The following is a 26,965-nucleotide window of genomic DNA, read 5'->3' as shown; positions in this document are numbered from 1 at the left end:
TTGTCCTTGTTGTAGCAACGACACGGTATCCCTTCGATTGGTCCATGGTTCCAAACAATGTTACTTGGGTCACAGACGTTTCCTTCCACCGAAGCACAAATACAGAAGGGATAAAGAGTCGTTTGATGGTCGAACTGATTATAGGGATCCCCCTAGATTGTTAACGGGCCAAGAAAGTTATGAACAAGCACGAGACCTAGAAGACATTATTCTTAGTGCGGATATGAGCAAGAGAACCAAGATATATCATGAAACGCGGGGCGACAATTGGAACAAACTTAGCATTTTCTTCCGTCTACCTTATTGGAAATCGCTATTATTGAGACATAATTTGGATGTGATGCATATTGAGAAAAATATCTGTGATAGCGTGCTGGGAACAATAATGAATGTGAAAGAGAAGACTAAGGATGGTCCTAAAGCTCGTAAAGACTTAGAACTCTTGGGCATAAAATCATGGTTACATCCTATAAATGATGAAGGAGTTGTTCATTATCCAGAAGCGCCTTTCACTTTGACATCCGAAAATAAAATACGTCTTTGTAACTTCTTGAAAGATCTCAAGTTGCCTGATGGGTTTTGCTCAAATATCGGGGGTTGTGTAAATTTGGAAGAGAAAAAACTTTCGGGATTAAAGAGTCATGATTGTCACATTTTGTTGGAATACCTAATTCCTTTAGCAACTCGTGGATTGCTTCCAGAGTATGTGTATGATGCGTTAGTAAATTTGTCTCGTTTCTTTCGGTTGTTGTGCTTCAAAGAGTTGATTCAAGAGGACCTGGAACAATTGTACATGGATATTACATTGACGCTTTGCAAATTTGAAATGATTTTTCCGCCGTCAATCTTCGACATCATGATGCATCTCCCGGTTCACTTGTCATTTGAGGCTTTGCTTGGAGGACCTGTTCAGTATCGATGGATGTATCCCTTTGAACATTACATGGGTACAATGAAAAGATATTTGCGGAATAATAACCACCCCGAAGCCTCTATAAGCGAGAGCTATCTTGTTAACGAAAGTATTAGCTTATGTGCCAGGTATATGGAGGAACAAGATCAAGAAAATGCACAACCTGAAATCTCGGGGATTTCAATATTTGCATCATTGGAAGACCTATCCAACGGAAAAGTATACAACTTGGATTATATAGATCGAGTGACAGCTCATTCTTACATTTTGAAAAATTGTCCCGAAGCAGAACCTTTTTACATGTAAGCTTCAAAGTTGCTGTTACTAATTAGCATTAAAGAGTGTTACTAATTAGCATTCGATCTATTTGTAGAGATTATAACAACGAGTCCAGTGGAGAAACGTTTGCCGCATATTTCAAGCATCGAGTGAGTAAATTACAAACCATATATCCTAACTCTTCTTATTTATATTAACAACTACATTTCGGATACATATATAGGTCGCCCATTTAGCAGAAAGTAACGACATATCAAGAGACCTCAAGATCTTAGGAGAAGGTCCAAGTATCTACTCGTCTATGTATGTTTGGTGTAAAGTAAATGGATTCAAATTCTGTACAGAAAAACACGACGAAGGTTTGACAACTCAAAATAGTGGGGTGGTTGTTGAGGGATACAACGGATCTGAAACTATGTCATACTACGGAGTTTTGACGGATATAATCGAATTACAATACTATTCTCACAAACGAGTTGTTTTATTCAAGTGTAAGTGGTTTGATACACACTCGGGGGAACTAGGAGTGAAAGTGGATAAATATGGCTTCGTAAGTGTAAATGTAAACCGAATATTGAAAACGCAAAGTCAAGACCCGTATATATTGGCGAGTCAAGCAAAACAAGTATTCTACGCCCCTGATATGTCAGCCCGACCCGGTTGGAAGATTGTGACAAAAATAAAACCGCGGTTTATAAACATATAGTTCATATTAATTAATTAGGTAGATTTAATTATGTTTTTAACTTTATATTCATTTTTCTTACTACTTTATTTCAAATATTCACTCATTTTTATTAATGGTGTGAATTAAGAATGTCTGAAGGTCCTAAAACAGTTTGGAAGAGTATGAGGAAGACACCCAAGAAATTGGATAAGAGTTACCAAAACCTACTTGCCCAATCCGAGGCGTTAAAGCAACGAGGATCGTCTTCGAGAGACCAACCACCGATTCCTGTGGTCCCGATAGCTACTGCGCCTCCCAGAACATACGAGAGTGAAGACGATATTGATGACATCGCAGAGTATATAGAGAGCACATTCGCTGCTGATAACCTGCCTAGCGCTGAGGCTGAAGACGAGGGTCTTGAGGAGCCTATCGAGGAGCAGGATGACGAGGAGGAGCACGGGACCACTCCCGACCCATCATCGACAGGTATTTCGTTTACAAATTAGTTAGTGTTTCAATTGATTGACATATTTAATTAAGATTTTGATAATTTTGAAGAATCTTCTGCCCGCAAGAGACGGGGGAAGAACAAGAATATTGCGCTGTCTAAGAGGCAAGCGGGGACGAGGATCCCTCTAACGTTTAGAGACAAGGATGGGAGGCCAGGCGGTACAGACGTGGGAAGGACACGTTGGTCTAGACACGTGGGGTCGATTATCCGGAGCCCCGCAGCCGTCTCACACCGTCTTCTCAAGTGGAAGGCTTTAAGTGCAGACCAATTGGATTCACTGTGGACTGCTATCAAGGTTAATAATTATTACTTGATTAAACATTACGTTATTAAATAATTATTTTTCACATTTGGATGTTATTTTTTTCAGGATCCGTTCGAAGCGACTAATGGTGACATTGACTCTTTTCGAACGAGGGGGTTGGGACACGCCAATCAGATATGGGATAGATGGCGGTCGGATTTGAACACGAATTATATCCGCGTCCACAACGGAGACGAGGCGGCGGTACTGGCTAATCCTCCACCGGACTACGATCGAGACGATTGGGAATTCGTGTGTCGCAACCATTTCTTCACAGAAACGTTTAAGGTAAGGTTTCATAATTCAAATAAGAGTTGATATTAATTAATCTAACTTCATTTGTTATTTCAAATACAGAGACACAGTACTACAAATATGAAGAATCGGAAGAATCTGAAATTCCCACATCGAACGGGAAGTAGACCGTTTGCACAAATTGAAGACGAGTTGGTAAGTACATTATTTGTAATAACTTAATATAAAGATTGTTATTAATTATATAAATCATTTATTTCAACAGGCGATTGAAATGGGACGGCCACCGTCTGTAATTGAAGTATTCAAGAGGACCCGTACACCAAAACCGACACAAGAAAACCCAACACCCGTCCCGGACGAACACGTGCAAGAGAAAATTGTAAGTGAATTGAATATGCTTAGTTTTTTTATTATAGAAATGATATTTTATTTTAATTGTGCAGGCTAAGATGGAGGAGGTTGTTAGTAACGAACCGGGAATATCTGATTTTGAATTGACGGAGAGGGTGTTCGGACAACAAAAACACGGGGTCGTCTTCGAAATGGGATCAGGCGTCCGACCCACACACTTTCGTGAGGATCGTCGTAGTGGAAACAGTTCACAGCGAAACAATGAGCGATTGTTAGAAGAGAATCAAATAATGAAGCTCAAGCTGGAGGAACTGGAGAAGAGAGATGAAGAAAGAAGGCGGAAAATGGATGAAATGCAATTGGAAAAGAAAGAAATTGTGGAAAGAATGGAGAGGGAGAAGTTAGAGATGACCGAAAAAATGGAGAGGGAGAAGTCAGAGATGAACGCGAGAATGGAGAGAATCGAATTATATATGAGGCAACAACCACCTCCTCCCCCCACAAGCTAAGGTTGTTTCGATTATGAACATGTTTTCATTATAGTAGTTGAACTTATAACAGATTGTTCGGAATATTTGTTTGGTTTCGAATTTTGTAATGTTCACGATCAATTAATGTGATCGTTTTATGTATGCTGCATTTCTTTTATCATTAATATATTGGTTTGGCTGAACAGGTTTTGGTTATGTTTTGGTTGCGAGCAAAATAATCCGCACATTTTGAAAAATTTAGGGGAAAAAACCGAAAGTAATATTGAAATCTCTCGGTTTTTCTCTTTTTGAAAAAAACGAGAGATATTAGAAACCTCTCGGTTTTAAGCCAATGAGAAAACCGAGAGTTATATGACAAACCCTCGGTTTTTATCCTTAAGAGGAAAACCGAGAGTTATTTACAAAACTTTCGGTTTTCCTATTCGGGTAAAAACCGAGAGTTTTCATATAACTTTCGGTTTTCTTGAAAAGGAGAAAACCGAGGGTTTTGCAAAGAACTCTCGGTTTTACAAGAAGAGGAAAACCGAGAGTTATTTACAAAACTTTCGGTTTTAACCGAAGAGGAAAACCGAAAGTTTTGTATATAACTCTCGGTTTTCCTCTTCGGGTAAAACCGAAAGTTCTTTGCAAAACCCTCGGTTTTTCCACACAGAGAAAAACCGAAAGGTCTGTATAAAACCCTCGGTTTTTCCAAAAAGAGAAAAACCGAAAGTTCTTGTAAAACCCTCGGTTTTTTCAAAAAGAGAAAAATACGAAAGTTTTCATATAACTCTCGGTTTTTCTCTTTATGGAAGTCCCGAGAGTGTCAATAGCGAGGGATGGCGAGGGTTACTAAAACCTTCGGTAAGGTGTCTTCACCGAAAGTTATAGGGTCAAAACCGAGAGTTTTAACTCTCGGTTTTGACCCTTTTTTCACCAGTGTAAGTTAGCATAGTCTAATGCACCTGCACAAAACCAAATAGACAACTTAGCTTTATTCAAAACTAAGTTTTAATCACAAATCATCAAAATAAGGTTGGCATAAAATAATCTTATTCTTTAGTTTATTTTAGTCAAAATAATTTCACCCAAAAAATTTCCCCTTTTTGATGGTGTTCAAATCTAGTCAAATAATTAGGGCAAATAGATCCAATTGATAAATAGAAATCAATAGCAAGACATCAAAAAATCATATATTCATATTATCAAAAGATCTGGAGGAGTCAAACATCTTAAACAAAATTATCCAAAAACTGCAAAAAGATTTTATCTTTCCTATCCCTTTTTACCCTTAATTCTCCCTTGTCCTAAGGCCACTTCTTTTCCCTTTTTTAACATCATCGGGAACAATAAAAACCTAAACAACTCTTTTGGCCATATAGGTCTCCCGATTACTTCTTTTCAGCTTAATCCTTCCCACATTGAGAACGTAGTCGAGAACTCTTTGGTAGTTCAAGACTCTGGAGGACTTAATGAGAACTCCATGTCCTACATTAGAAAGGAGAGAAGGAAGGAACATGTTGAGTGAGGCGGCATACCCAGAAGGCCTCTTCTGAGACGAGATCATTTCCACCAAGTTTTTTAAAATGATTTTCGACCAGTTGATTGTAGTTCCCCTGGTGATAACTATCATTATCTCGAAGACCGTCTTCGGGTATGAGTTGGAGAAGCCTTTAGCCAAAAGGGATTTGGAGATGATATCGTTGAGGATAGAAAACTTAACTTTCAGAATAGATTTTGGTTTGTGAGAACTGATAAGAACAATCTACCTTTCAACAGATGTATCTAAGAAGACAAGCTTCATCTCAGATAATATCTCATCGGAAGAGGTAGGGAATTTAGATAATCCTTATGAAGGGAGATTGAAGAATCGAGCAAAAGATTCTTCATGAAAACCGACATGTTCTTCAAGACATTTTGCCATGACAAGCCTATTATCGTAAAACCTTCTGTATTTAAAGAATTGACGAACCTTAGATTCGTGCATTACAACAGGAGCCCCAATAAACTTTTCAAAACCCGAAGCTTTAAGAGATTCGAATATAGTGACCATTTCAGGAATGACCAAAGTGGACACATAATCAAAGTCCACCAAAGAGTGGATGGAGAGAGAGAATCTATTTTGATGAACTGTTTGAGAACTGGTGATTTAGATTTTCAAGAGACACAAGAAGATTTCTTAAAGAGAGAATACAAAGATGCACAGGAAAGATACTAGTACCAAACTGAATCGTCCAGGAAGCTCATCTGATGTACCTACACAAAAATATATATACAATCTTTTGGTACCCACATTCACTTGGATCCTCGGTCAATTAGTCCATTAGGGATCCATATTTGAGTTATTCTGATGGACTTCCCTATTTGTGTTGTGATAAATGCGTATGATTTAGGCTTAGAAGACGTCTTCATGCTATCAGCTGAACTCTTAACCTTAGAGGATGGTTTTGTTTAAAACTCCTTAACTTCTTGTCAGGTTTTAGTTTGCCAAACTTGCTGGCTATTTTCTTCATAGGTTTCAGCCAGCTTACAATTGGTGGAACATAAGTTATCTCATCCATTAAGGTTAGATCCTCACAGATTATGTCAGTTTCATTATCAGTTAAACTCCCTCTGAAAAATTTTATTGGATTAAACTTATCTATTGATGAGTTTAGCTCTTTACAGGACTTGTCTAAGTTAGCACTATCAAATTCTAAACCAGATTTGCATCTGGCAGGCCTCATCATATAAATTTGTTGTCTAACAGCGTCTCCAGACTTTATTTATGCTCTTTTCGGTTCTCCTTTATTTAATCGTTACAGCCATATATTTGAATCAGCTTCTCCCAAATTTCTTTAGTAGAGGAGCATGACTTGATTTTACTGAATATGTTCATGTCGATCGACTTGTACAAGATATCCTTGGTGACGTTGTCCAGGTTGTTCATCATCTTATCTTTAGTCTCCCAATTACATCTTGGCTTCACGATCTTTATAGGACCATTAGTGATGATATCCCATATGTCGCAATCGAGGGCTACCAAATGAGCTTGCATTCTCATCATCTAATAATTGTAGTTTTCTTGTGAGAGAAAAGGAATGTGGTTGACGAAAAATATGTTACAGGTTCTTGTTGGTGCTCGAGAATAGAAAACGAGGCTCTGATACCACTTGATAGGATCGGTAGTAATAATATAAACTATGGTCTGACTATTGATAACATCTTATGATAAACAATTTGATAATAATTATGTGAGAGATTAATAGCTATTTCTATTCTTCACAAAATCCTTCGAACTCTTGAAACAGATTCAAGTGCCAAAGTGTTCGTCGGATTTGAATCTTTGAACTGATGGAAGATGAATGACAGAAAGTAAATAACACAGGGAAGTGTTTATGAATGTTCGGAGAAAACCCTCCTACGTCACCCCTTCTTCCACAACCGGAAAGGTATCCACTAAATACTTTGAATAAAATATAGCTTACTGAGCTAGCTAACTCTCGGTTGAACATAACAACCTCTGTTCAACTTACAATATTCTCACAGCTATACAATAAGTGAATCTTTCTCTCTTGAAATAGAAAATGTAAGAAATCAGTAAACTTATGAATCACTTGTTTTGTAATCCGGTGATTCATCCATTGTCCTTGAGCATGTATTTGTAGTAGAAGAACACCAACGGTCGAATCTTCTTTGTGGACACGTGGCAAGTATCCGTTGGAAGGCCTCCCATAGTACCAGAAATCAGCAGACTCTGAGCAAATGAATCGTGGTCGTACCGAACTGGTAGTGCGTCCAATATCCTCCTAATATTGTCTTGTACTGGACAATCCATTGAAAGGACATTTGCGTACGTGGCGTTCATTCATTTAATAAATTACCTAGCTTTTAAAACTGCACAGAAGTGAGTGGAGCAAGAGTAGCAGACAACTAGTTGATCGTGGTTAAACGTATACTTTCTTCATACGGTTGTTGAAGCAAGGCATTATACGTGCTCCATTAAACCAAGTTTAATGGAGTTAGGCATCCTCGTCTAACTGCGTATCCCATTAGACAAAGTCTCATGGAGTTAGACGTCATCCTCTAACTACGCATCCCATTAGACGAAGTCTAATGGAGTTAGACGTACTCGTCTAACTGCGCGTCCCATTAGACCATGTCTAATGGAGTTAGTCGTTCTCGTCTAACTATACATCCCATTAGAATAAGTCTAATGGAGTTAGATATCCTCGTCTAACTACGTATCCCATTATACCAAGTCTAATGGAGTTAGATGTCCTCGTCTAACTACATATCTCATTAGACCAAGTCTAATAGAGTTAGACGTCCTCTTCTAACTACGTATCCCTTTAGACCAAGTCTAATGGAATTAGACGTCCTCGTCTAACTATGTATCGCATTAGACCAAGTCTAATAGAGTTAGACTTCCTCATCTAACTACGTATCCCATTAGACCAAGTCTAATGGAGTTAGACTACCAAGTTTAACTATGTATCCCATTAGACCAAGTCTAATGGAGTTAGACTACCACGTCTAACTATGTATGCCATTATACTAAGTCTAATGGAGTTAGACGTCCTCGTCTAACTTCGTCTAATTAGCCTGCTTAGACCACGTCTAAGTTAGCATAGTCTAATGCACCTGCACAAAACTAAATAGACATCTTAGCTTTATTTACAACTAAGTTTTAATCACAAATAATCAAAATAAGTTCGGCATTGAATAATCTTATTCTTTAGTTTATTTTAGTCAAAATAATTTGACCCAGCACACTCTCATGACAAGGAGAGATTATGTCTGAACGTAGTTCATAACTTGTGAAGTTATGAACTTTGGGGTTTCGTGACTGGATTTCATCATGCATGATTTAGACGAAGTATCTTTTGTGCATGTCGACGTTGAAGGGTGTTGCTAATTCTTCTCTGTCTAAGGTGTCAATGACGTGCCACCGCTTGAAAATACCTTCTTGACAAGGTAGGGTCATTTCCATGGGGTTTGTAATTTGCCTCGGGGGCATTGTATCCGTAGGTTCTTATTTAGGATTAGATCACATTCTTGTATGTTCTGAGGCTTGAAGTTCTTGTTGAATGCTCTAGATATTCTCCTTTGATACCCTTGCGTGTTACATAATGCGTCTAGTCTCTTTTCTTCCATAAGAGCTAGCTTATTATACCGTGACTTATACCAATTTTCTTCTACTACTTGTGTCTTGAGTAGAACTCTTAATGTAGGGACTTCAATTATAATAAGTTGCACTATCCATTCTGTAGACCAATGTGAACAATATTTCTCCCGTTGACGTTCGAATGGTTGTTCTGTAGCCCATAGGGTGTATGGAAGCTTATCATGTCAGTCTTTGTAAGCCTAAGTCATCTTCTTAATGATGGTGATGACGTTCTTATTCGCTGCTTCAATAATACCGTTCATCTAAGGGTAAGGGTGATGCTTGGCATATAATTATAGAAACCAAGCAAATACATCTTTGTTTATGGTTGAAAGTTTAGTTACATTTTCTTTTTATTTATTGTTTAAACTTTTACCAATTAAAACAATTTAGGGATATTCTTCAATATTAAGATTTATTTCCAATGGTTTTCTATATAGTGGACACATCATCCTCCTTCTTAGTTAGATAGTGTTTCATTTCGAAAGACATTTCTGACTCAAAAGTTTTTTTACAAGTCGTGTAATCAATTACTTCGCCTATGTTAATTAAAACGTTTGTTCAAAATGTCAAAGTGCTCAAAGTTATCAAGTGGATTGTTAACCCGTGCATAAGTTTTTTTGATAATAATTTTTGAGATAGTAAATATAAAATTAGGATTGTTCATAGCGTTTAACGTGTGCCTAATTCCTAGCAATCGCTTTGCGAGATACATATCGACTTTTTCTCTTTTTATGGCATCATTACATTCTAAATCTGTATGGATTAATTCTTCTAGCCCAATCAGAATGGCTTGTTTTGGCACCGACTTCAATTTTGTCTTTAGTTGGTTCCCCCTTTTGACCGAGACCATACCGACTATAATATCATTGAGATACATCTCTTCCAACGTATTGTGTATCGAGCTTATACCTATCGTGATGTAGGAATCGCCGTTTATAGTAATCAACTCCCTTTAGATACTAAGCTCACCTTTTGACGTAATGTAAATTCAACTTCCCTTATCTGATATAACCAAGACCTACCTAGAATAACATTGTATGACGGCTTCATGTTGATCAATATGAATTCAACCTCTGACAAAACCCTACTAATATGTACAGTTTTATTGAAACAACTATGATGTCTTTATTTATACTATCAAATCCATTAACACATAAATCAGATGGTATGACCTTCTCTTTAGATATGTTTATCTTTTCCAATGTCCTACATGGACAGATGTTCAATATTGAGTCGTTGTCTACCAAAGCCATTTGAAAGGTATATCCTTCCATACTAATTGAGATTTACAAGGTTTTGAGTGGTTCGTGACGAATGGAGGTAGTTTTGTACCATTGAATACCATATTGGGTTCTGTAGTTATGTTGCACACCATGCTCACTAATTATTCTAGAGACATTTTCACCAATACACTAGCCTACGATAATTTATTTTGTATGCTTAACGATGTAAAATAGAATACATGAGTAGCTCCCAAATAGAGACATTTGCATTTGTCATCTTGAGTTGGCTTAGTAAACCTTCTCCAACATTCTTTGCCTGAGGCATCAAATCTTATTTGTTCTTTCCTTTATCAGTTTCTATAGTCCTGCTGATGGGTACGGTCTTCATGAACGCTGTTTGTAATCAATGCCCTTCCTTTTTATGTGTACATCTGCCTCCTTGCTAACCATCTACAAATCGTCTGTATCTTCTATAATCTTGGCATCAAAACCTTGAACCCACCAACTTTCTGTAAATCCCGCATTAGCCCAAGGTGGTTCTACATTGATCAACTCATCTTCCAACCAATTCTCAAAATTATATTCTTCGAAATTGGCGGGATAAATTATGGAAATAAACTTGGCAGAATCTCTAGCATGACTCGTTTGCATGCCCCATTCAACAAGATTCATGTTGTGTACTAGGAGTGGGTTTGCCTTAACTTGTAGTGTTGAGATGACCTTTTATCAGTAAGGTCATGTGTATTGTGCTTAAGCGAGAAATAAATATTATTTGAATTCCCTTTGAGATGATGGTATTGTTACCACTCGTTTAAATTTCTCCTTAACGCTTCTTTACCCAGTTCTAGCGTTAACATTTGGATCAATTCCTTCTGCAATAATATTCAAAGACTCTCAATGATGAAATCCTCAAATCATCAAACTTTATACGTGGAAGAGCAATAGTAGAACACCTTTTTTTGTGGTGGTTGTTGACTTTATTTGAGTGAAACAAGTTTTCATAATGAGCATCTTGTCCTTACATCTAATGCGCTTGATGGGTTCCTATTTTGAATAGACCTTTTTACATCTTTCCAACCGTCCATGAACGCCATGCATTCCCTTTATCTTTCTTATTGCACACTTTTCGGTCTGGGGGTTTAATTGACGTATAAGTTTCAATTTCTGAGGTTAGGTCCTCATATTGTTGCCCAGTTGTATCAGCATATCTTGAAGCTCATCTAACCTTAGACAAACTAACTCATATGAAGAATATGAATATGTTGCATTTAATAGACCGAAGTGAGTTGGAAGCCTTTATCAAAGTAAAAATAACACGCAATGTACGCTCAATTTACTCATTCATAATATATAACATGTAGAAAAGGATGAGTGAGGTAGAAGTGAGTTGTTTCATTTAAATCCTTAAGTGTAATAGATAAAATCATAAACATGCACCCCTCATCCTCTCATTACAAGTGGTTCTCACGAGTTCAAAATAATAGAAAATATAATCTAACAAAGCAAACAAATCTTGTCTAATAAAGGGAAAAAGCATAAAAAAAGAAATTTAATATTGTCCGTCGACTGTTCCCCTTTAGTCCTCTGTCCATGTCCTTTTCCTTCCCTTGGTTGGTGTTTCTATGTCAACTAAGAGATCTATAATTCTTGAATAGATCTTGAGGTTACTAGCAACACTCTACTTATCTAAATATTTCTGATAGAGCTTTAAGTGGATAGGTCCTTCGATAGATGATAATGTTCCCTCGAAATGTTTGCTTCTTTAAAGTTCGAGCTATCTGAAGTGGGGCGTGGTGATGTAAGACCCTATCTAAAGTATTCCACATATAATGATGACGGGTTGTTTGTCTATAGAGTACATCATTTGGTTTATTTTGTACCATGGAATCGTGTTCCGGATAGGCTGGTCGTCTTTGATCTCCATGTGAGTTGTAATTTCCTCAAGGTGTTCTCTTTGGACATTTGAACTAGAGATTGTAGTGGTAGGCACTGGCGCAAGCTCTTGGATTTTCTAGAGAACCCACATGCATAGGACCCTAGGAGATCCTCATCTGGTCATCTGATCTCGAAAGGGCTCATTAAGACGTATGAGTGTTTCTTTTAGCACCAATCTCAATATATAATATTGTCCTTCCCTCAAAGTATAAGAGACTTCAAGAAATTTTGAATAAGGTCAATCCTCACTAGGAGCCAAAAGAAATTGTGCAATAAGGACCATCAAGTGGATGTTAAGGATATTTGGAATGTCTCCCCTTTTAACCATGAGATCATGCCATTTCATGACTTCTTCTACATTGACGTAAACAAAATCTTTTTTCAACACTTTATTCAATGATATCGATTCTCATAGTAGCTTTAGGTGTAGCATAGGATAAGGCATGAGCATCATTATGAACATAAACCCCTCAACTATAGAATATATATTTGTGTCACCTATATGGAATATTTTGGTGATCAAACTCCATCTTCTACACATTTTCATCATGAGATCATGATAGGGTCGTGCAATCTAGAGTTACAATATATTGTTTAGGCCATAAGTATGCCATTTCATTCTACCCTTTTCGAATTTCCTTGCCCATTGGCTAACTCTCCTAGATTCTAGCATCAACATCATAATATGTATAATAAAGACACAGACAAGAACTAATTAGTTTAGAACTTTTTTTAGCTTTTATAGATTTTCTTGATGTTTTCACTTTTAGAGTTCTTAGATTTAGCTTGAAATTTCGGACTTATATACACGTTTATAGCATTTTTTAATGGATAAACATAGCGACTAAATATAAATACATGCATACACGTATTGATCATATAGATAGATGTAAAGTTTGTTGGTTCAAATAAATTTTGACTAAGTGTCAAAGTAGTTTGACTATTGGAATTTTGATGATGAATGTATATAAAACTCAATATATGTCGTTTAATCGTTTTTGGTGCAGGTGTATCGAAAACATGTTATATTAGACTTAGTCTTAATGAGGGTCATTAGACTGATTGGGCATTAGATGTATTGAGTTACACGGAGTTAAACGTGCAGTCTAACAGACGTAGTTAGGCGTGCAGTCTAACACACGGAATTAGACGTGCAGTCTAATAGACGTAGTTAGACATGCAGTCTAACAGACGTAGTTAGACATGCAGTTTAATAGATGTAGTTAGACGCACAGTCTAACACACGTAGTTAGACGTGTAGTCTAACACACGTAGTTAGACGTGCAGTCTAACAAACGTATTTAGACGTGCAGTCTAACATACGGAGTTAGACGTGCAGTCTAACAAACGTAGTTAGACGTGCAGTCTAAAACACGGAGTTAGACGTGCAATCTAACAGAAGAGAGTTAGACGTGTAGTCTAACAGATGAGAGTTAGACGTGCGGTCTAACTACTTCAGATTAGTCTAAAGGGATGTATAGTTAGACGTGTAGTCTAACTAATGGAAGTTAGATGTGTAGTCTAACTAATGGAAGTTAGACGTGCAGTCTAACTCCTTCAGAATAGTCTGAAGGATATGTTATTAGACGTGTTGTTCAATCCCATTAGACCAGGTGGTCTAATGGGTGTATCGAAAACATGTTTTATTAGACTTAGTCTTAATGAGGGTCATTAGACTGATTGGGCATTAGATGTATTGAGTTACACGGAGTTAAACGTGCAGTCTAACAGATGTAGTTAGACGTGCAGTCTAACACACGAAGTTAGACGTGCAGTCTAATAGACGTAGTTAGACGTGCAGTTTAACAGACGTAGTTAGACGTGCAGTTTAATAGATGTAGTTAGACGTGCAGTCTAACACACGTAGTTAGATGTGCAGTCTAACAGACGTAGTTAGACGTGCAGTCTAACATACGGAGTTAGACGTGCAGTCTAACAAACGTAGTTAAACGTGCAGTCTAACACACGGAGTTAGACGTGCAGTCTAACAGATGAGAGTTAGACGTGCGGTCTAACTACTTCAGATTAGTGTGAAGGGATGTATAGTTAGACGTGTAGTCTAACTAATGGAAGTTAGACGTGCAGTCTAACTCCTTCAGATTAGTCTGAAGGGATATGTTATTAGACGTGTTGTTCAATCCCATTAGACCGGGGGCGTCAAATTTCATTAGACGAGGTCGTCCAAGTGAAATACGTCTAATGCTATGCTTAAGTAGTTTCTTGAAGCTAGCACCCGTCTACCCACGATCAACTAGCTGTACGCTACTCCTGCTCCACTATCCAGTGAAGATCAGTACGACAGCCAGTTGCAACCAATTGATTAATGCCACGTAAGCAAATATTCTTCCCACTACTTGTTTGTGCAGGAATATCCTAAAAGAATATTTGGCGCACTACCAGATTGGTATGTCACCAATCCTAGTGCCCAGAGTCTGCTGTGTACAACGGAAGAACTGCTAGAACTTTGAGCGAAAAAATCGATCTATCAGATTATTCAATCTACGCATATTGAACGAGTTGCTTTCTTGTTTTTAATGAGTGTTCAATCAAGAGAGGGTTGGAATCAAAGCATTGTTGTGCAGAATAGAAAGTGATTTAAATCCCTTACAGGATTTCTATCAAACTGTTTTTCCTAAGTCGTCATCAATAGCCAGACCCCCGTCTCTATCGATTAAGCCGATCCTATCAAAGTCTTACAAAATGTTTTGTGATGTGGCTTTGTTGCTTGACAGGACAAGACGAAGCAACAACTTGATAAAGTTGTGTTTTTTTTATCTTTTTTATCTAAAGTTTGTATCCAAATAAGAGAGAGCATGTCCACCAACAAGGAAAGTCCTTATATCGTCGATGCAAGTGCGACTGTTCAATTTGGACGTTCCTCATCACCACTATTTCAAAATATCTTACTTTCATGAGTAGGGGATATTTGAACAAAAGAGAGGGCTAATCCGAGATTTTTCCTAGGTTTTTATCAACTAACAAATTACACAAAAGCCTTATTGGCTTAGTTTGAGGGTGTCATCCATATTGACTACCCTTTGCACATAAAATATAGATATGTAAGCTTCATCCAACGATGTATACTTACACACCTTCACATTAGAGCTCCAAGTCTCATGCATATGAACAAGTAATGTTATCATGGAGTTCAAATTAAACCTTAAGATAATTCTAAAACTAGGCTAAAATAATTTTTTAAGCTAAACGTTAAATGTTCCCAATAGAGTTTCCATAAATTGTGATCAACTAAAGCGTGTCGCCAACTTGAAATTTTTGTTTTCTTAGAATCTCTATTTTGAAAATGTATCGTTTTTGAATAAATTCAAATGTAAGGGGGATTAATTTTAAGGTTTAAAAAAGTAAAGTTTTTAAAAATGAGACTTTATAGACAACTCCATAACTAACCATCTTGTCAAATCTGAAAAAGATTAAGATATTTAGTGGGAAGTGTGTCAGGGCCTACTTTAATTTTTTAAATTTAAATTATCCTTAAGAATAGAGATTTACCACCTAATTTATAAAAAATAATAAATTAAGAAAAATAAGTTCGGCATTTGGTTATGTATGGGAAAGGGTTTTTTAGACGCTACGTCTCATAACCCTTTCCGTTTTATATGTTGGAAAGGGTTTTGTGCACAAAAAAGGGTCTGACCTTCTGCAACATCAAGTGAATGCTCTTACTCGGGATCTCTTATCGTGTGCAGAAATGTGACCAACAACGGGTCTGTTTTCTTGGTCTTCAGGTCTCAATCGAGTCAAAAAATATAGCCTAAGAGGTTAACCTAAGGGTGGAGAAAAAAAACCTAAATATATATCAGTGAAAGGTGCAAGTAAACTGAACATATGGTTTACATCGCTTGCTCGGATGGAAACTTGCAGGAGAAATCCTCGGGTGAACCCTTCCCTCGGTTGGAAGAAGTTTTAGTAGTGCACTTCGGGTCCATTTTTTCGGTCCTAAGCATAAGGAAAACTAGAAGAGCATAGAGCCAGGATATTTTTCTCGGTCCTAGATGCAATAGAATCCGGAAGTACTAGAAGCGTTATGAAAAGTTTTTGTCTTTGCGTGCAAAAGAGCTACCAGTTTGTTGGCATCCACACACGCTCCAAAAAGTGCCTATTTCTCGTTCTGATGCTCTTCTAGCGCACTCCAGAATTTTTTTTTTGTCGTATGCGCCCTTAACAACAGTAGCTTGATATTCTTCTTACTTTTTTTTACCTTGTCATAACTAACAAAGTTTTGGTGATCGAGATCGATCCTAAATTACACAATTTTGGAATCATACATCTCAAACTTTTTAAAAAACTTCTCAAATATTAGATGCATTTTTTTAAATTGGAGTAGACATAAAAAAATCATTTGATAAAGTATTTAGAATGATTGTTTTGCAATTTTTTCTATCCTAACTCGTTTTTCCATATTTTCAAAAATCCAATTCTTGTAAGGGTTTGGGATTGGTTAAAATAAATTTAATATTGGTAATATTAAGAACAATTAATATATTCTTTTCAAACCTTTTCAAATTTTGACTGTTAAAATATTTATTACGAGTGATTTCAAATTTTGACTGTTAAAATATTTAATACGAGTGATTTCAAAAACGTTTTGGTAGTAGAAAGGAAAGCCATATCCATTTTTTATTTTTATTTTAAAAACATAATCTCTCTTACATTGTTGAAAAATATCTGTGTGAATATGATAAAAAATTAAAGTTCCGCAAGGGATTGTAACTATATAACATAAAATAAAAAAATATGTATCGACTAGTTGAGGCGTGTTGGTAGGATTTTAGTGACGCTCCCTCTCAAGATTCAATAACTTATGTTCGTTAATGTCGCAATATGATTAAGGAATAATGAAAATAACTTTGAATATGGATGCTCTCGAGATTAAGGATTATTGATATTTTAAAAGTATATTTTTGTACACTTTTACCGTTAATATATATAGAAAATTAAATATGTAGTTAGACGTTACTTTAAATTAGTTCGAAAATTTAAAGGATGACTAATGGTAGGTATAGATTTAATTTAGACGTAAATTAATTCCACAATTTAAGGGATGACTAATTCACAATACTTTAAATAATAATTGACAAATAAACAATATTAATATTTATCTAACAAGAGGCCATTGCTTTCGTGATATCATTCTTTGATATCAATCCATAAGTTCAACGACATGGTTGTGGAATAATAGTTGGGCATAATTTCATCGAAGACTGTGTTTAGAATCCAAGAATAGACTAAACAATCCATTTTTTGCCATCTATCAAAAACTTTCGATTCATTTAGTACAACTAACGACCCATCACTAAAACCTCACTTCATTTTACTTCTAGCGCTAATCGTATAGCACTACTCGAGCAAATATACTCTGTCATTAAAAACAGGATTACATATGATCGCACATATATGATTTGAGTTACAAATCATTAGCACATCATTTTCATATTTCTTTTTTCAAGATATTTTTAATCTTTCTTCGTTCGTACTACTTTAAAGATGAAGAGTAATAGATAGAAGAAAAAATCTCTTGTGTTAATCATAGTCTCATCTTCACCTTCTTAATTTCTACGAGTTCTAACGTTGACATCATTTGAAGTCTCTAAACCTTAGATTGATTTGTAATTTTAGGGTTTGTGAAAGTAAAGAAGAGAATTATTTGAGAAAGAAAACTTGAATTACTTTGGGATTTTGGGAGTCTTCAATCCCTTTCATATGTGTAATAAATGTATTTTAGTGCCTCAAATATTTATCAAGTATCAATAAAGTTATAAACTTATAAAATATATATTCTATTTACACACTCAATAAACTAGGCATTCCTAGCTATAGACAAAAGTTATTAAACATAAAATAAATTATCAACATATTTTCACATTACGTTTTAAAGATTATTGATTATTCTTAAATTATATTTTTTTTACACCAAATTATATTTTGTTTTCAATCCATCTTAAAACTATATAAAGTTTGTGATATTAATGTGTTGATTATGAAAAACTATTGTATGTAGATGGTTTATTGATGATTAAAGACAAATTGTTATTATGTTATATAATTAACTATTAACACTAATTAGGAGGTGATCTTATCTTGGGTTTACCCAAACTTCAACTCTAATCCAAACATAAAATATGAACTTGGGTAAAATAATTTGATTTGGGTTGGATAGAATTTGGGTTTAATTTAATTCGAGTTGGTTTAGGGTAACCCAAATTACCCAAATAAAATAACTTTATTAAAAAAATCAGTTTTTTCTTAGCTTCCTCCCGCTCCAACTCCATTTGTTTCATTCATCATTTCTTTCTCTCATCCTCCTCCTTTGTCCTCACTGCATGAATATCAATCGTGATGTCTCTCAATATCCTTTTTTTTAATCTTTTTTAATATAATTTTCTAATTTATATAATTAATTTTGAGATTACGAAGGGTTAAAAATATTAAATGGTATTAAGTCAAAACATGTTAAATAAATTAAAAAAATATATGTTAAACGGATTAAAATCGTATTAAACATGTTAAAAATATATTAGATGTATCAAATATATATTAAACGGCTCAAAGATATATTAAATATGACAAAAACAAGTCAAATGTTTATTAAAGAAGTTATAAAAGTATTAAATTAGTAAAAATTATGTTAAATAAGTTAGGAACATGTTAAAATGGTGAAAGACATGTTAAACAAGAAAAACAAATCATATATATTTTTTAACATGTTAAAAACAAGTTGAACAAGATAAAATATGTTACACAAGTCAAAAAGATGTAATACGAGACAAAAAGTAAAAAACAAAATTATTTTGGGTTACCCAATCTATATCCGACCCGACCCATACACAACTCATAATATTGAATAATATGGGTAGATAATGGGTTGGATAAATTTAATTTTGGTTAAATTTGAGTTGGAGAATATGATTTAAGTTTAACCGTTGCTCATCCCTAATCTAAATTTCATATAACTTCAAAATTGATTAGAAACAAAATATATATAATTTAGAGTAAAAATAATATAATTTATAATAAATAATTAATCCTAAAACATAGATATATATATTTTTAAATTTTTAAATAAAAATAGACCTAAATAACTAATGAAAAAAAAATAGAAAAAAACAATTAAGAGAAAAACTACATACATGTTTGTTTAGAGTAAGCTAGACATGGTCAACCATATTAAAACAATTATAATTAAAAATATTATATTATCGAAATTTTATATAATCGTTAAAATAATAATTTATTATTTTACCTATATAATAATAAAATATAATTTTATTGAATTTTTAGTTTTTTTATTGTATAAATTGTTAAAGTATATAATTAATTGTAAAACCTTTCTATTCTCAAAGTTATTTAATATGTACTATAAATGGTGTAATATTCTTTGCTGTAAAATAATTTTCATCTCAAAATATAAATCTTTAAGTACATAAATACAGTACACAATCTTCTACTACTCTTCTATTTTCTTTGTTCTCTTCTTCTCTAATAAATCTTATATTACTCTCTTCTTTATTGTTGTATTAATCTCTAATGGCTTCTTATCTAAAAGGGTGAAGCATACAACCACGACATGCGAAATGCGTAAAATATTGTGCGAGTATAAAAGCGTGAATCCAGCTTCGTCTCAAATATAGCTACAAAAATGGGTTTCTGAAAAATTTAAAATTCAGATTTGTCAAGCGACAATATCAAATAAAATTAATTGGTTATCGAAATATCTCTGGGTGATTTGACGAAACCTGATGCCAAACGACACAAATCCGCAAAGATTCCAAAATCTAGAAAAGGCTTTATATGAATAGATTCTTCAACATCAAGAGCGGGTAAATATATTGGGATAGTTAATTCAAGAGAAGGAAAAATATTTTATGAGATATTGTATGGTGATAATGGTCTAGAGTTTATTACTCTCTTGGTTGGGTAGAGAAGTTTAAATCACAGCATGGTATAATGTCCTTTAGGTATTTTGGCGAAAGCGGGTTTATCAATATGGAAGATGAAGGATATTAAGAATACCACAATTACAAATTTCTTTCAACATTGCAAACTTCGTTCGGTAAAATATGTGGTTTCACAGTCTTTTGAAAAAGGAGGTATTAGGGAATTACGGTCAACAATAAAGGAGTTACACTATCATAACACAATCAATATAGATCAACTCTTGGATTATCCGGATAAAATGACATGACCAAGATTTTAACTAATGAAGAAATCATTGAGGGTCTTAGCACTGGTAAAAAATCGACCTTTACCGACGGTTTTTACCGAAGATTTTATAAAACTCTCCTAAATACTCCCGAGAGGAACAAATCTTTCGGTACTAAAAATAGATTCCGAGAGGGGTGTAAAACCTTCGGTTTTACTAATTAGTACCGAAAGTTCTTTGTAGAACTTTCGGTTTTTACCTTCCCAAAAAACCAAAAATAATTCTAAGTGTTGGATGTGGGTTAATTGCGAAGGTTTTTAAAAACACTTTCGTTTTTGCAATTCCTAAGATTTTTAATTGCGAAGGTTATTCAAAGAACTCTCGGTTTTACCCTTTTTGAAATTCTTGTTTGCGAAGGTTTTCTAATAAACCTTCGGTTTTGACTCATCCCAAAACAATTAAAAATAATTCTAAGTTTGGTGATGGTTATTTCCGAAGGGTTTTCAATAAACCTTCGGTTTTGACTAGTATCAAAACCGAAAGTAATATGAAAACCTTTGGTAACTACCTCTATAAATACAAACCCCTAACCCTTCTCTTTTTCATTCGACTCTCTTCTTTCTCTCTCTTCTGCGCCGCATCCGCCTCCTCCACCGCCGCTTCTCTTCTTCGTCTTCTCGCGTTAAGGTTAGATTGATTTGTTTTTTTGTTGTTTATTATTAGATTTAGGCTAGTTTAGATTATTTGTTTGGTAGTTTGATTTAGATTTGTTATTGTTTAAATTAGATTTAGGTTAGTTTGTTAAATGTATATGAATTTGTTAGATTTTTTATTGTGTTTGATTTAAGTTATATTAGATTTACGTTATGGTTATTTTGGTTTGATTAATATATATATATATATATATATGAAATGCATTTAGGATGGGTGAGTCATGGGATAGTCTTCGTCGTACACCGGAGAAACTGTCTCGATATTACCAGAATTTGCTAGCACAAACAGAAATTGCGGCACGTGAGGAAGAAGTGAGAAATATGACGCTGGAAATTGAGAAAATCCGATTGAGGGACGCGCAAAGATGCCAATTGCTGAGTAAAATTAAAGCGGACAGGGCTGAAATGACACAAAAATTGTAGAATCTTGAACAACAACTTGAATTGTTGTGGAGTCGACTGAATCAACCACCCCCTCCTCCCCCTTTAACTAATAATTTCTAGATTATATCGTTTGATTAATTATGTGTTTTCTTTTCCGTACGAACGCTGACCTTTTGATGTCTTTTGTTTTCATAATTATGAATTATTATTATTATCTTTGGTTTGGTTTTAATTTGTTGTTCATGAATTATTTTCTTTTGGTTTGCTTTTCACCTTTTTTTTAAAAACAGCAATGCCAAAATCGAAGGTTTTCAACTAAACCTTCGGTTTTGACCCTGGTTTAAAAAAAGGTAAGGGTAAAAACCGAAGGTTTATTTAAAAACCTTCGGTTTTGACCTTTGTTTAAAAAAATCGGAAAAAATTCTAAGTATAGGTAAGGGTCCAAACCGAAGGTTTATTTGAAAACCTTCGGTTTTGACCAAGAGTAAAAACTGAAGGTTTTCAAATGAACCTTCAGTTTTGACCCTTGTTTAAAAAAATCGGAAAAATTTCTAAGTATGGGTAAGGGTCAAAACCGAAGGTTTATTTGAAAACCTTCGGTTTTGACCCTTGTTTAAAAATTCGAAAAATTTCTAAGTATGGGTAAGGGTAAAAACCGAAGGTTTTCAAATGAACCTTCGGTTTTAACCCTTCTCAAAAAACATTCTGTTTAAGGTCCGGACCGAGAGGTTTATTCAAAACTTTCGCAAATACACATCAAAACCGAAAGTTAATGGTATAACTTTCGGTTTTACCACTTCCTAATTTGTTAAATTATTTTGTTTTTAACCAACTAATCTAAACTCCTAACTAATATAATCAATTGTGTGTTGTATTTTAAAAATTATTATTGTGTTTAATGTTAAAATGTTTATAATTGTGTTTGATTATTATAGAGAAGTGTATTTGAATGTTTATGTTTGATTATTTTATGAATGTGTGTAATGTTTGATCATATGGATTGTGCAATATTTTAAGGATATCAAATGTTTTAAATTAATGTTGTTCAAGGTCATTAGAAGGTGAGAAACCAAAGAATTTAACAATTTGTCAAGTGATAATTCCGAAAGTTATATAATTAACTTTCGAAAATAGCTATTAAAACAGAAAGTTAATGATATAACTTTCGGTTTTACCCTTCCCCATAAACATACTGGTTAAGGTCAAGACCGAGATTTTTATCAAAAACCTTCGGTTTTGATAGCTATTTCCGAAAGTTAATGATATAACTCTCGGAATTACCACTTCTCAATTTTTTTATTCAAGTGTTTTTTACGTTCTAATATAGACTCCTAACTAATATAATAAAATGTGGGTTGTATTTTAAAAATTAATATTGTGTTTAATGTTAAAATGTTTATGATTGTGTTTTATTATATAGAGAAGTGTATATGAATGTTTATGTTTGATTATCCTATGTATTTGTGTAATGTTTGATCATATGGATTGGGAAATGTTTTAAGGATATAAAATGTGTTAAATTAATGTTGTTCAAGGTTATTAGAAAGTGATAAACTAATTAATTTAAAATTTTGTCAAGTTGTAAAACCAAAAGTTAATTATATAACTTTCGGAAATAATTATCAAAACCGAGTGTTTATTTCACATCTCTCGTAAATATGAAAATCAAAACTGAAAGTTTTAATAAAATTTTCGGCCTTCACATTGATAAAACCCGAGAGTTTTAATAAAACCTTCGGTTTTTATATTCATCAAAAACCGAGAGTTTAAATAAAACTTTCGGTTTTGATCAATGTAAAAACTGAAAGTTTTACTAAAACTTTCGGTAATTAACTTATTAAAAACAAATATATCCTTTTCTTTCCCCTTTTCTTCTTCCCCGTTTTCTTCTTCCCCGATTCATCTTCCGCTCTCTTCCTCTTCCGCGCCGCCTTCAATACCAGATCGACGCCACCGACGACGCCCGATAGAAGATGTCGTCGATAGATCGACGCCTTATACCCTTCAACGCCGCTAGTCTTCTCCACCTTCAGCCGCCGCCCCCTTTCTTCCGAAGACGCCGCCCTTCCGATTGAAGACGACGAAGAAGAAGAAGACGTCGTCCATTGAAGACGCCCTTCCGCCTTCCGAAGACGCCGCCCATTGAAGAAAGGCGCGACGCCTCCCTGCGGCCCTACCGCCAGTCGCCGCCGCCTGCCGCTTGAAGATAAGGTTAGTTTATTGTTTTTCCATATTATTGTTAGATTATTGTTTTATTAAATATTATATTAGGTTAGATTAGGTTTTGAATTTGTTTTTGAATTAGATTTTGGATTAGGTTTTAGGATTATGTTTTTGTGTTAGGTTTTTGGAATTGGTTGTTAGATTTTGTTTTTGGATTAATTATGTTGGATTATTGTTAGATTAGGTTTATATTATTGTTAAAAAGTTTAGAAATTGTATTGGATTGTGTTATTGGAATTGATATTGGTTTGATTTAGGTTAGATTTTGTTTAATTAAAGGTTTGGTTTTGGTTTGATTGTGGTTGGTTTGATTGTGGTTTGATTGGTTTGATTTAGGTTAGATTTATGTTAGATTTATGCTAGATTTTGTTTAATTAAGGGTTTTGGTTTGATTTTGGTTTGATTGTGGTTTGATTGTTGTTTGATTGTGGTTTGATTGTGGTTGGTTAGATTTTGTTTAATTTAGGTTTTGGTTTGATTGTGGTTGGATTGTGGTTTGATTTATTGTTATTAGGTTTGGATTAGGAATTTCGGTCGCCCGCTGCCCGCCCGTCGATCTACATCCCCTGCTCTTCTTCGTCGCTCTTTTTGGGCAAGGTTAGTTCTTGTTGGTTTATTATATGGTTAGGTTAGTTTAATGATAGATTTATGTTAGATTTTCATGTTAGATTTAAGTTTGATTTATGTTTCATTTGATTTATGTTAGATTAGGTATTAGGTTTGATTTATGTTAGATTATGTTTGAAATGGGTATGAATGAAATAATGTTGAATTAGATTGGGTTTGAATTAGATTTGATTTTAGGTTAGAATTGTTATATGGAATGAATTGTGTATGAATAAAATTATGTTGGATTAGAATTGATTGCTTTGAAATGTGTATGAATGAAATAATGTTAGATTATATGTTTGTTAGATTTAAGTTAGATTTATGTTAGGTTTTATTATTGTTTGTTTCTGTGGAATTTTGGTTGGATAATGTTAGATTAAATTGAATTTTGTTTGGATAATGTTAGATTAAATCGAATTTTGGTTGGATAATGATAAATTAGGTAGAAATTATGTTTTCCTAATTAATTTAGACAAATTTAAGTAAATAATAATGCGGGTTGTTTTCCATTTTATTAGAAATATGGAAGTACACGATAAAAGATGGATGACCTTACGTCGAGATCATCCAGATTACGAGGAAGGTGTTGACAAATTCCTCGAGTATGCTGTTAGGAGTACATCCCGACAAACTGTGAAATGTCCTTGCGTGAAATGCTTGAACACGCCGTTTATGGAAATAGACGAAGTGAAGGCTCACCTCATCATTTATGGAATAAATGTTCATTATGAGTATTGGTATTTTCATGAAGAAAAGAGACGTACTACTCAAGTGGTTAATGACGATGTCGATGAAGATGCCGATGACTTCGATGATGATGATGATGATGACGATGATCAGTCGGAGGATGCCGTGCCGGAAACCAACAATGCAAGACCGGAGATGAATAATACAGTTAATGAAGAGGTCAATGAAGAATGTTATATGCACGAATTTATAAACGATATGTTCCCCAACGTTAATGATGTCCCAAACAACGATGAACCAGTCGAAGATGCGCATAGATTTTATAAATTGCTTGATGATTGCAAACGTCCATTGTATGAAGGTGCTCGAATAACAAAATCATCAGCTCTACTGAAACTACTTCACATAAAAAATGTATGTCAATGGACAAATTCTTCTTTCGATATGTTGATGCGTCTGCTTAAAGACTACATATTACCGATTGACGCTCAATTGCCAAACTCATACTACGAAAGTAAAAAATTCATTACGGATATCGGGCTTAAATATGACAAGATAGACACATGTAAGAACAACTGTATGCTATTTTGGAAAGACGACAAAAATGAAGATTGTTGCAGAGTTTGCGGTCTTTCAAGATGGAAAGTCGACCAAACAAGTGGGGCAGTTCGAGAGAAGCAAAATGAGAAATTCATTCCAAAAAAGGTGTTGAGATATTTCCCTTTAATACCAAGACTGCAAAGACTATACATGTCCTCAAAACGGCTCCAATGATGAGATGGCATAAACAAGGAAGAGTTGATAGTGATACGTTGAGACATCCCGCTGATTCCTTAACTTGGAAAACGTTTGATGAAAATTATAAAGATTTTGCGTCAGAATCTCGAAACGTAAGACTGGGTTAATCAAGCGATGGGTTTCAACCATTTGCAAATGGGAAAAAATCATACAGTGTTTGGCCGGTTATTCTCGTTCCTTATAATGTGTCACCCACTACTTGCATGGATTCTAGCAATTTTATTTTATCTATGTTAATTCCGGGTCCAAAGAGTCCGGGAGATACAATTGACATATTTCTCCAGCCATTGATCGAAGAGTTGCATGAACTGTGGCAAACTGGTGTGAAAACGTTTGATGCACACACATCGCAATACTTTAACATGTGAGCGGCATTGTTGTGGACCATTAACGACTTTCCCGCCTACGCGAATTTATCAGGCTGGAGTACGAAAGGTAAATTCGTCTGTCCTTGTTGTAATAACGACACTGTATCTCTTCGATTGGTTCACGGTTCCAAACAATTTTTCATGGGTCATAGACGCTTCCTTCCACCAAAACACAATTACAGAAGGATAAAGAGTCGTTTTATGGCCGAACTGATTATAGAGAGCCCCCTAGATTGTTAACGGGGCAAGAAAGTTACGAGCAAGCACGAGTCCTAGAAGACATAATTCTTAGTACGAATTTGAGCAAGAAAACCAATATATATCATGAAACGCGGGGAGACAATTGGAACAAACTTAGAATATTCTTCCGTTTGCCTTATTGGAAATCACTATTATTGAGACATGATTTGGATGTGATGCATATTGAGAAAAATATTTGTGATAGCGTGTTGGGAACAATTGTACATGGATATTACATTGACACTTTGCAAATTTGAAATAATTTTTCCGCCGTCAATCTTCGACATCATAATGCATCTCCCGGTTCACTTGTCATTTGAGGCTTTGCTTGGAGGACCTGTTCAGTATCGATGGATGTATCTGTTTGAACATTACATGGGTACAATGAAAAGATATTTGCGAAATAATAACCACCCCAAAGCCTCTATAAGCGAGAGCTATCTTGTTAATGAGAGTATTAGTTTATGTGTCAGGTATATGGAGGAAGAAGAGCAAGAAAATGCACAACCTGAAATCTCGGGCATTTCAATATTTGAATCGTTGGAAGACGTATCTAACGGAAAAATATACAACTTGGATTATATCGATCGAGTGACAGTTCATTCTTACATTTTGAAAAATTTCCCCGAAGTAGAACCTTTTAACATGTAAGATTCTATGTTGCTGTTACTAATTAGCATTAAAGAGTGTGCTATTTAATATTCGATCTATTTGCAGAGATT

At 34.8% G+C, this 26,965-nt stretch overlaps 1 protein-coding gene across 1 annotated transcript in view; it reads right to left on the bottom strand.

Moving 5' to 3' along the window:
- Positions 1-23,331: 23,331 nt before the first annotated feature.
- Positions 23,332-26,965, bottom strand: part of LOC124913281 — a 7,442-nt gene continuing 3,808 nt past the window's right edge. The window contains exon 4 of the mRNA XM_047453876.1: positions 23,332-23,511. Within this exon, the coding sequence (XP_047309832.1) occupies positions 23,332-23,511 (180 nt within the window). The remainder of the gene's footprint in view (positions 23,512-26,965) is intronic.

This window comes from Impatiens glandulifera, chromosome 8, assembly GCF_907164915.1.
Source record: "Impatiens glandulifera chromosome 8, dImpGla2.1, whole genome shotgun sequence".
NCBI lineage: Eukaryota > Viridiplantae > Streptophyta > Magnoliopsida > Ericales > Balsaminaceae > Impatiens > Impatiens glandulifera.
Note: the sequence above shows the minus strand (reverse complement) of the source record. Positions and strands in the feature narration are given on the sequence as shown.